Source organism: Giraffa tippelskirchi, chromosome X (assembly GCF_054371585.1).
Source record: "Giraffa tippelskirchi isolate mGirTip1 chromosome X, T2T-mGirTip1v1.2.pri, whole genome shotgun sequence".
Lineage (NCBI taxonomy): Eukaryota > Metazoa > Chordata > Mammalia > Artiodactyla > Giraffidae > Giraffa > Giraffa tippelskirchi.
The window spans coordinates 6,314,897-6,327,314 of NC_137289.1; the positions used below are offsets into that span (position 1 = coordinate 6,314,897).

The 12,418-nt window shown below is 42.0% G+C and overlaps 1 protein-coding gene across 4 annotated transcripts in view; it reads right to left on the minus strand.

Annotated features, from left to right (window-relative positions):
* The window catches only part of AFF2 (ALF transcription elongation factor 2), a 523,475-nt gene that overhangs the window by 148,408 nt on the left and 362,649 nt on the right, over window positions 1-12,418 (minus strand). For all 4 annotated transcript variants that reach the window (XM_081563763.1, XM_081563762.1, XM_081563761.1 and 1 more), the window contains 3 exons: window positions 9,104-9,190; window positions 3,404-3,440; window positions 3,079-3,112 (listed from right to left, as the gene is read on the minus strand). In XM_081563763.1, coding sequence (XP_081419889.1) covers window positions 3,079-3,112; window positions 3,404-3,440; window positions 9,104-9,190 — 158 coding nt within the window. The remainder of the gene's footprint in view (window positions 1-3,078; window positions 3,113-3,403; window positions 3,441-9,103; window positions 9,191-12,418) is intronic.

Sequence of the window (12,418 nt, forward strand, 5' to 3'; positions counted from 1 at the left end):
AGATGCATGGAACAATTTTATGGACTCTGAGGGAGAAGATGAGGGTGGGACGTTCTGGGAGAATAGCATTGAAACATGTATATTATCATATATGAAACAGAACACCATTCCATGTTCGATGCATGTGACAAGGGCTCAGGGCCGGGGCAATGGGATGATCCAGAAGGATGGGATGGGGAGGGAGGTGGGTGGGGGGTCCAGGAAGGGGAACACATGTAAACCCATGGCTGATTCATGTCAATGTATGGCAAAAACTATTACAATATTGTAAAGTAATTAGCCCCCAACTAAAATAAATAAATTTATTAAAAAAAAAAAAAACAACCACATTTCTTCAGAAATTAGGCACCAACAAAAAAGTGGGAAATAGGAGACAGTCATCCTGCTCAGGTTTCTATATTACAATAAGTTAGCATTACACAGTTGCAACATATGCCAGGCACCCTGTTTAGTACTTCATACTGACTACCTTGTTTAACCCTTATAATTACCTCACAAAAGTGGGTTTTCCAGATGAGGAAACTACCATTTTCCTAGGTGCACAAAGTTAGCAAAAGGCTAGGATGGGTACTTGAATTCAAAAGTCATGTCTTCCACTCTGCTATGCTGCCCCTCAATGACTCTCCAACTTGCTCAAAACTTCCTTCTAGCATCACCAAGAAAAGCTCAAATCACCACTAACTAACAAAAATAAAACCTATCTGCACATATAATTATTTTCAATTATTTCCATCTTTAGAAACTTTCTGAAAACCCCTTAATGAGAGGTTACTTTGGATGTTCAATGGTGAGCAACAAAAAAGCCACAAAACATGCAAATTAAAACAATTCTGTGTTACATCAAGTATAAATAAGAAATTAAAAACAAAAAAGAAACATACATATAACAGTGGAATTCTTACCAACATTAATCATAGCCTCTCTACTATTTACAGAGGTTTGAATTCATACTTATTCTTACTAATTTTCTCACATTTTAGGCAGCAGTAATCACTGCTATCACCTGGTGCTACCACTTCTGAGTCTGTGGAATTTCTAGAAAGATTTATCACTTTTCTTTCTGGGTCAATTAACAGAATAGTTTGAAATACTCCTAAATCATTTTAAGAGACAAAAAAAAAAAAAAAAAAAGAGCAGTTCACTCATTAAACAGACTGAGTGTCTTCCGGTTTTATCAACAATGCCTATAGAGCACGTTAGCCCTACTAAATGCACTGCATACCCAGTGCTACTGTCTGGAGATGCAGCCTCTAGCTATAAACCACAATTGACAAGTTTATTTCTGTTAGTTACAAACTACTGAAATACTGCATTTTATGGTCTATATGGAAATCAGCATATTTCACAGCAGGAGCCTAAAACTCCTGCTTTAGGAGTAGAATCATTGTACAATGGAAAAAATATTCTTATATGTTTTCATGTTGGGAAACCTGCACTGATTTCCTGAATGTTCGACTGTGTGTGTGTGTGTGTGTGTGTGTGTGTGTGTGTGTGTGTGTGTGTGTGTGTGTGTGTGTGTGTGTGTGTGTGTGTGTGTGTGTGTGTGTGTGTGTGTGTGTGTGTGTGTGTGTGTGATGAAATAAGAGTGGAGCAAGTTAGGAGTAGAGGTAAGGAGAATAAGGTTTATTGTCTACTAGGATAACTAGGGGGAGGTCAATGCAAAATGATGACTGAAAAAGCTGGAATGAACAATAGCAAAGATGATTTTGGGACTAATTGTTAAGAATCCACCTTCCAATGCAGGGGACCTGGGTTTGACCCTTAGTTGGGGAACTAAGATCCCACCTGCCATGGGGCAACTAAGCTTGTGTATCACAACTACTGAGCCCATGCGATTTGAAGCCTGCAAGCCACAACTTGAGGGAAATCCAAGTACCACAACAATGATCTGACATAGCCAAAAAAAAAAAAAAAAAAGATTTCAATTACCACATTTCCATGTAATTTGGTCCTTAAATCAAGGTTATAGTTTTATTTTCCTCTTCTCTCTTTCTTTTTCCCTGGATTCTTTAAATGGAGAATTCTTGGGATTGAAATGGAACCTTGACTTATAAGGCACAGATCAGGCCAGAAAACCAAATAAGAGGACTGATGATGAGGTCAGCGTTTTGGGGAATTTAGTACTAAACAGAACCGAGACCATGGAAATACCACTGACTTTCTCAGAGCCTTGGTCTATTTGGGAGTCATTCCCAGTTGTTTTATGCAATTATTCGTGATCTTCCAAAAGGTGAGCAATTCACTTCAAGTGTGCCATTAGGCCACTCAAATGACATAAATTATTTCATTTTGAAAATTTTCAAGTATGTGACTATTACTCACACAGAAAAGTTGGCTTCCATTTTCTATTATTAGGAATGAAAGAAGTTGTGAGAGAACTACTCCCTTGATACGCTTGTGGACAAATGGATATTACAAAATCTACAATAGTTAATCTGAGGAAATTGGTTTCTCCAAGCCCCTCCTTCAGTGAACATTAATAAAAAATGAAGACAGTGTGGAGTGAATTGCAGGGCCCTGGCTTCTGAACTTCAACCTAGTATCATGCAATCTTTTATTCCATCTCTTTCTGGCTGCCCTGTTTATCTTTAATATACAGTCACCAGATGACCTGTGAACAGCGAGGTCCCAGGCTGACTGGACAGAACAATGCACTCAAGCCCTCATGTTCAATCACGGCTACTTAGGCGGCTTCTTTCTCCATCCTAGTCAGTGGTGGCCAAATGTTACATATAAAGATGTCTGTGGCTGAACTGACACAATGCTCAAACAACTAGACAACTGAAGAATCACAGTTCAAACAACTCAAGAATCACAGTTATTTTTGACCCAGCTTGTATCTACAATGCTAGAGAGCCTAATGGTGATTTCATTCATTTGACTATTATTGGCTTATCGTGGGAAGTCTCATTCTCCCCTCTAATCACACTCCACATCGTTAAGAGGCAAGTTTCCTGTTTTCAAGGAGCAGCAGAGAGAACAAGATTCGCTCAGCACCAAAGCACGTTTTCCTTGCCAAATGCCCCAGAAGAAGCCTGTTTCAGAAACCCGAATACTCAGGACTTGAACGGTACTCACCTTATAGAAGCTCTGCTGGTTGGGTCACTCCACTCTGAAAAGAAAGTGCACAGACATTTACCATCCACGTTTTTTTACTGTCAAATGATAATTCTGAACAACATTGGTCTTGAACACGCAGCCCTTCCAGTTACACTTTTTCACAGAATCCTACCATGTATAACAGATGAAGTAAAAAGGAAACCAATTGGATATATCACAATGTGACTTTTTCTTACTGTTATTTCATGTTTTCATGATATTAGGTAGAAAAGAGAAGAAAGTGAGGGAGGAGAGGAGATAATGGTTTGGACCAAGAAAGATTTTTTTTTTTCAAAACACCTACTTTGTAAGGAAAATCCTGGAGTCAGATGTTGGGATTCCTATAAGGAAGAACACAGACAATACAAACATTAGTAAAATGATACAAAAGAAACAGAAGGTCTATTTGTTATTGCTGAAGATATAACTTGACTAATGTTGGCAAATAGGAAACCACTGTTAAGGAGTCCATTAATTAGGCTACTGTCTTTAGCTCTATTTAAAGGATAGACATTTGCCAGCTAAACCTGCTGCAACATGACCATAAGTGCCATTTGATCAGAATTACACATAAGACTGGTGTCTGTTTGGAAATGTGTGCAATCTGGAAACAAATGACCCATGTGTGTGAGATTCAAATGTATAATTTCTCACTTAGCTAGGCAATGATGCCTCTATGGAAGTAAAGGGGACTCGGTTCAAACAAAGGATCATGACTTTGGTAGAGGTATAAATAACACTCTAACAGACTGGCTCAATTGTTCCATTTTATAGAAACAACTCCAATTTTCTACCTTGACGGTGACACATATACAATAGATGCCTCTTATTTTTACAAGAATAGTGTTCTTAAAACTTCATTGCAAAGTTGGAGATGTACAGGAAGCAATTCCAACTACGCGAGTGGAGTGCATGATCTAAAGAGATTTCAATTTCATTTGAAAGTCAGCCTCAACGTGACTTATAACTGTGTTAAGAAATCCAGATTTGCACACATCAGGCCTTCTGGGAGCATGGACACATGTGTGGAGGAAGGAGGAAATTTCAAAGGCAAAGCAAGTGTTTCCAACCAGAGACAATGAATTCAAATAAATACAAGAATTAGTTGTATCAAGAACATACACACACATAGACACACACACATGTTTACATAACTGACTCACTTTGCTGTCCATGTAAAACTAACACAACATTGTAAATCAACTATAGTTCAAATAAAAAATTCTTTAAAAGAATTATATCAACCTGCTGCAAGTAATCTATTTTTTAAGCCTAATCTTACCACCCTATAGAGTAAAAATAAGATCACAGCATAATTTTATGTAAGAGAAGTGAGCTAGAATGATGATGATGCTGTGTTTAAATTGAAAGTGAGTTCTCCAATCTATGTAGCTTGACTCTGTTACCCAAGACCCTTATCTTCTAGCATTATCACCACACCAGAAGACAAGCAGAAACTCCATAAGACATGTGAAAGGCTTCTCAAGCAAAGGGCTGACACTAAGCCCAGGTAGTTTGCTGCTCAAAGGCTTCTCCACCCCACACTGCCATCTTTTCCCCAGTCTGCTGGACAGCTGACTTTTGACAAAAGACCCTAACAAGCTTTGCCATTTGATTCCCACCCCTTAGCAAATTATACATGGTGAGGAAGGGGAAACATTTCTAAAAACACAGCCACTAGAAACATTGAGACGTGAAACCTGACAGCACAGGGGGCCAAAGCAAATGACACAGCACAGTCAGAACTGAAAATACACCAGAGCCCATGGCCATTTAATAACACAGGCAAGCATTCCTAGCCATGTCAATAGCTCCCGAGGACACAATTACAGCATAGTATAATATTACTTGGACTTCCCTGGTGGCTCAGATGGTAAAGAATCTGCCTGCAATGTGGGAGACCTGGGTTCAATCCCTGGGCTGGGAAGATGCCCTCGAGGAGGACATTGCAACCCACTCCAGTATTCTTGCCTGGAGAATCCCATGAACAGAGAGGTCTGGTGGGCTACGGTCCATGGGGTTGCAAAGAGTCGGAGACAATTGAGTGACAAAGCACATAATATTACAGCATGCTACAATAGCTAAGGGCTTCCCTTGTGGCTCAGCTGGTAAAGAATCCGCCTGCAATGTGGAAGACCTGGGTTCAATTCCCGGGTTGGGAAGATCCCCTGGAGAAGGTAAAGGCTACCCACTCTAGTATTCTGGCCTGGAGAATTCCATGGACTGTATAGTCCATGGGGTCGCAAACAGTCGGACACGACTGATCAACTGAACTGAACTGACTGATGGAAGGATAGCCTTTTGTTATCCAAGAACTTCAGTTATCCAGAGCATCACATTTCCCAGAGTGCCAAATAAATGAGGAGTTAACCATTTGTCCATAACTATATGCTCATTATTTTTAAAAAAGATTTCATTACAATTGTATAGGACAAGTTTGGTTTTGCATAGCTTCAGGAATCAAACAACAACATTCAGAGTCAAATAAATGATATCTCTGATTATGGCCAGCCTTTGTACTGCTCCCAGAAATCTGGACTGAGTTTTTACCCTTCATCCATGTATCGTGGACATCAGACCCAAACAGTCAGTTGTTTGAGGCTTCAGAGCAGTGATGCATGAAACAAATTGGAGGGTTATATTTTTGAGTGAATTTGAGTCAACTGTGTTATGTATTCTTGATACAGTTTTTAAAGTTTAGCTGGGTAAGACTGTTTCAAACCAGAATTCCGAACCAATGAAACATCTTTGGGTATTACCCAAGTTCCTTTGCATACATACCCAATCCTGACTGAAAAACAGCTTGGTCGTGGGGAGAATTTGCATCGTTCATACAGCAATTGTTGATGCACATCATACAAATTTTTTTAAATGTCTGACTTTGATCTGTGCATTTCTTGCATGGACATGTCACACAGATAATTTTAGGAGTAAAATATAACAATGCCAAAATGTTTTCACAAACTTATGTCAGGCTATTTTAAATAATAGCCTTAATTGTAAAATCAGAGGCTCCTGTAGGATTTAGATTCTAGAGCAGGGGTTGGCAAACCTCTCCTGTAAAGGGCTAGATAGTAAATATTTTAGGCTTTGAGGGGCCTGCAGTCTCTGTCATAACTATCCAACCCTGCCATTGTAATGTGATGGCAGTCATAGATAAGACATACATGAATTGGTGTGGTTAGATTCCATGAAAGCTTGATTTATAGACACTGAAATTTGAGTTCCATATCACTCATAGCATCTCATAGCATTCATATTACTAGTAATTTTCATATTCTTTTTCTTTGGAAAATCTTAACCATTTAAAAATCTAAAAAGGCATGGGCTGTCGTTTGCCAACTTCTGTCTAAAAGGACTTTCCCCAGGGGACATTACTAGCTCCCTCAATGTGGCATAGAGTTTTTCCATTTTCCATCTGAAAACATGGCAGTTCAATTTGAGATGGATAAGTAAATTTCACTAAGTTGATAATTTTCAAGTGTATTGGTTTTTGTAAGTTTATAGAATCATAGATTATTTGGCCTGGAAAATCCACTGGGATTACACATACCACATATGTTCATGCACGCACACACACAGTACAAATGAGGAAACTGATGCTTAGAAGAACTTGGACAGAACCACACAGCCAGCAAATGGCAGAACCAGGATTAAGAACAGCCAGGTCTGCAGCTCCTAAGGCCCTTTCCTCCATGCAAGCTCTGTAGTGAAAGGACGAAATGGATGCTTCCCGAGAGGGTGGTGCCACCTAGTCCTGGTGAAAGCACAAGGAAAGGGCCAGCACCCCAGGTGCATGTATTTGCTGGAGAATACCTGTGTTTTGGAAGATGGAATCTGAACTGGTGCATCTATAAACTGATATGATAAACATATCATTAGAAAACCCAGAACTAAAGACAGGCTCACTCATTTATTAGCTGAGTGATTCTGTGCACATTACTTGACTGTGTGCCTCAGTTTTCTCCTCTGTAATCTAGGGACAGTCAAATTACCAATATAGTGCATGTGTACATGCTAAATCACTTCAGTGGTGTCTGACTCTTTTGCAAACCCATGGACTGTAGCCCACCAGGCTCCTCTGTCCATAGAATTTCCCAGGCAAGAATACTGGAGTGCATATCCACTCCCTTCTCCAGAGGATCTTCCTGACCCAGGGATCAAACCTGGTCTCCTGCACTGTCAGTGGATTCTTTACCACTGAGCCACCGGGAAGTCCACCAATATAGTGAGCATTGAATTATTTACTATGTAGTCAGCGCTCAGAACCAAGAGAGGCACACGACAGCATTATATGCATTGTTCATGTTGTTATTATTATTTAAAATGTACTTTTCTTTCAAATCAACATTTTGGCAGGAATCAAGGGAAACAAAAGAGTGGGTGGATAGCCATACTGGTTTCACCATTTTACCCACTTGCTTCTACCTTTATTATGGGGTTGATGGTAGCAAAGATAATTGACAGAAAATGCAGATCAGGCCTGATTCCAAATTTTGCACTTACTATAAAAGCCCATTTCAACAACCAATTCTGTTGTAAACACTTGCAAATGTCAAAATTGTGACTTGCACGAATTATCTGCAAAATTGGAAAAATACAGCTGAAAACACTGCAATCGCTGTACAAGCATTGGATTCAACACCTGAAACAGATGAATTGATTGCTTGGCTGCGATGCCAGGGAGAAGGATATCAAACTCAGGGCAGCCTGACCACAGAGAGTTGGACTTCAGGAAGGAATGCCACACTCCAGACCCTGCTCACTTAGTTCTGATCCCTTTCAAAGGTGGAAGGGGATGATTAAATGCAGTTTAGGCCAATGTTACTCTCAAAACAATGACTCTAAAATTAAAGGATGTGATTGGGTTTCTTCTACAAATAAAGCACAGTCTCCTTGGTTGGCATTCAAGGCCTTTCCCAGAGATGCACTTATGTGCCTGGGGTTCACTCGAGACCATAATAGTCTACACCCCACCGTGATCTCTCTAGGTGCCTCGCCCTCCTGTTCTGCACAGATTGTTCTTCTCTTGGGCCCTTCTCCACCTGTCAAAGTTGTAAGCAGCCTCCAGGTGATGTCACCTGTAAGCACTTGGTCACTGCCCCAGGGAGTATGAAATCCTTCTCAGGGCCTTTATTCTCTACGAAGGCACATGCTACATTTCTTTGTCATTTCGTGTTTTTCTTCATCCCTAACTTTATTGTATGTCCTCGGTAAGTGGTTTCTGAATAAATGGAGGGATGGGTGGATGGGTGGGTAGCTGGATGGGTGAATGGATGGATGGGTGGGTGGGTGGGTAGATGAATAGGTAGATGGATGGATGGGTGGATGGATGGATGGGTGGGTGGGAGAAAGGAAGACATTATTTTTTCTTTTAAAATGTGTTATGGGAATATCCACGTCTACTCAGGCATTTTAAAAATTAATGGTGAGAAAAAATTCTTACTGAGAGCAAGTGAGGAAAAACTTTATACGAAACACTTGACATATATGTTTCATATATTTCATTTATATGAAACACTTGACAGTTCTACACTAGAACTGTAGGAGAAAAGGTTCTGTCAATATGATTTGTTGGCATGTGAAAATCTGTCTGCTTGTGGGCGAGGACTAGAAGTGATACATGAAAGTGAAAACTGATCCGTTAGGCTGAAGAGCACTGGGTTTTTTAATTAAAACAGTCTGGGATGTTGTTCCATCATCTATTGGGTCTTTCTTAAGGGGTGAGTTCACTCCTCTCTCTGGTCCATCAGCTCTGGGGACAGTAGCTCGGCCAGTGGTAACGCTCTAGGAATAACGATCTACAAGCCAGCATCTAGTGGACATTCTCTTAAAGATACTCTTTCAATAAATATACTATCTGTATTAACATCCGGAGGGATACGAAAGAGTCTAGATTTTATGGTGGTAGAACAAAAAAGCCATTTCCGTTTTTAAGATTCCAATGGGAAGATTGGTATAACTGACATCATAGCGAGGGAAACGGAGCAAGAAGACCACTGACCTGTCCTGTGATGGAAAGTGAGCTCTGCTCAGAACTTCCGGGAGTATGCAAGGCAGTGAGAGGAGTAGGCCAGGGATGAGTCATCTCCTGAGGAGGAAAAACAAGGCAACTTTATTCGCAGGAACTTCAAAAAATGAGACACTTTCTTGGCACTAAACACGGTAGGCCCTTTCTATATACCTCCTGACCTAATTGGCTTAAATTTTTTCAGGGGAACTTAAAGTCATTCAGTCCATTCCCCTGCTCCACAGCACTGCTTAAAGCCTATCTTTGAGACAAAGGACCATTCCACATCCACTTGTACATTGCCAGCGATGGGGAGCTCACTACTGTTCAAAGCAGCCAGTCTCATGTTCAGACAGCCTGATCACACTATCCTTTCCAGCCAGGAGATAAAAATCTGTCTCTCGAGAGGTTCTACCTCAGGATCGCCCTTTGGAGCCACACAGAACACATCTCTTCTTTCTCCTGACAAGCTGTTGGAAGACAGCAGCTAGATCCCCTGGTGCCATCTTTTCTCCAGTCAGAGACGTTGGAAACTTGTTCATTCATTGATAGGGAACCTTCAACTTCTCTTCTAATGCCTGAATTCTGCGTTCTGTCAACTATCTCAGGTGCTCCCAGGAGGGACTCAGGACTGCCTGGGGCTCTTCTGACTCATGGTCTCCTGTTTCAGGTGTGATCTGCCAGCTCAAGGCAGGGCAGCACGATCACCACCCTTATTCTGGATGCTCTGATACTCATTTCTCTTGATGTAGCCTAACTGTTAGTGACAAGTTTAGGACCATGCTATTGACACAGTGCGTTTGTGAGCTGAAGTCTTAATGTTGGCACGGCCCCTCTGGTGCCCACTCTCCACTAGCAGAGAGGGTACCTCCTCAGTTCTTTTAAACACTTGCTTTGGAAAGAAGTGCTGTTCAAATCTTGTTGGAGTCTTAGGACTCATGGTACTTTCCCCGAATAGTGAGGATAATTAAATCACATGCTCGACATCCCAGGAGAGATGACAAAGTTTGTGAAGCTGGATGGTGCCGGCCTATGCTGGATTCATCAAACATTTTGGTATATGGACATTAAATCTAAAAATCAATGTAATGATGGAAATAAAGGCAAACTTGGGAGGAGGGGATCAAAGTTTATGAAAGGCCTTTTTAATGAATCAGTTACATAATACTTTCCCCCAATCTTTATGGGTAAGATAATTAGTCATTTCAAAGGTAATATTAATGAGAACTCTCAGGTAGCACTAAACCATGTTTTTTTCCCCCTTCTATAATTATCCAGTTCAAAAAGAGTCTTTGATGTCTGAAGAGCTGTAATGCAAGGAGATACTTCACAGATTCATTCACAGTAGAACCGCTGAAGCAGAATCTGTAAGTATGATTCAGAGGAGCCCTGACACAGATTGGATTCTACCTGGCACTATTTAAAAGGAGGCGGTAAGTACATTAAAAATGCATACCAGATTTAGAGGGGATGCTTAACCTACTTAAAAGATAGACAATTTCCAAATGTTTTTGAGTTGTGCATTTGTATGCAGTTGATAACGTTTATGACAAATGCCACTTATGTATTCATCAAAACTGGTCCAAAGTAACTATACATGACAACAGCTTCAAGCTGAATTCTAGTTACTCTGTGTCTTTAAAATACACAATGATTTCTATGAAAATTTAGATAGTGTTTCCTGAGTAAGACTGGTCTTCTCCAATATTAGTATCATCATTTAAAAGACACAGGTCCGGGAGGCGGGGCTAAGATGGCAGAGGAATAGGATGGGGAGACCACTCTCTCCTCCACAAATTTATCGAAAGAACATCTGAACGCTGAGCAAACTTCACAAAACTACTTCTGAACGCTGGCAGAGGACGTCAGGCATCCAGAAAGACAGCACATTATCTTCAAAAGAGGTAGGAGAAATTATAAAAGATAAAAAGAGAGACAAAAGAGTTAGGGACAGAGACCCGTCCCGGGGAGGGAGTCGTAAAAGAGGAGAAATTTCCAAGCACCAGGAAACCCTCTCACCGGCGGGTGTGGGGGAAGATTTCTTATCTCCGAGGGCAACATAACTGGGAGAAAAAATAAATAAAACCCACAGATTACGTGCCTAAAGCAACTCCCAGCAAAGAACCCCAGACGCTCGCATCATCCGCCACCAGCAAGTGGGGGCTGAAGGGAGAGGAGCGGGCGGCACTGCCTAGGGTAAGGACCGGGCCCGAGTGCCCCGAGGGCAATCTGAGGGAGCTAACGTGAGATAGTAACCTAAACTGTGGGACAGCCAGAGAGAGAGAACTATCCCACGAAAAGCCCAACTCTAAGGCACTGCTGGCCCGCTCACAGAACAAAGGACTGAGCGATACCAGAGGAGAGCTAGCCAGCTGCGGACCGCCCCATCCCCCGCAAGAGCCGGAAAGGGGCAAACTCGGCCCCAGAGAGGGCACCCCCTACCAAACTGCAAACAGGCTCCCAGTTTCTAAGCAAAGACTGCCTGAGATCCCGGAGGGTTGACAGCCGCCGGGAGGGTCGCAGCCAGAGACCAGCTCCCCAGAACCGACACAAAGCACACCGGAGCCGGGCACGCCCATAAACCGAGGCAGGGACCAGGGAGGTGATAAGCCGCACCGCCCCAACAGGGGAGAGTGCGCTTCCCAAACTCCTGGCCGCCTGAGCAGCTCCGACCGGGAACGGCACAAGCCGCGGCCGAAACCGAGTCTGCGCCTTTGTGGAGTAACCAGGAGACTGAACCTGAGGGGCTTAGACCTGGGAAGTGCACGCAGCTCAGGGCCCGCTCCCTGGCTGAGTAACCTGAAGCCTGAGCAGGGTAGACGGGGAAAGCACACACACCGTGAGCGGGGGCGAACCCAGTGCGGCCGAGACACTGTGAGCTCACCACACACACGCCAGATTTGCAGTGTTCCTTCCTCCCCACAGCACGATTGAACAAGTGAACCTAAAGAGACCACCTCCACCCCTTTGTTGCAGGGCAGAAATTAGATACTGAAGAGACCTCCAAACAGAAGCCAAATAAACAGAGGGAAGCACCTTGGAAGTGACAGGCCAACAGATTAAAATCCCTGTAGTTAATACCGACTGCATTGAAAGGGGCCTATAGATCTTGAAAAGTATAAGCAGGAACAAGGATCTATCTGAAACTGAGCAGACCCCACACTGCTCACAACAGCTCCAGAGAAAGTCCGGGATATATATATATTTTTACTATTATTATTATTTTTTTTTAAATTTTTTTTCTCTTGTTTCCTTTTTCTTCAAGTCCTCTATTACACCTTTAACTTTCATTTTCATAACCCACTATTA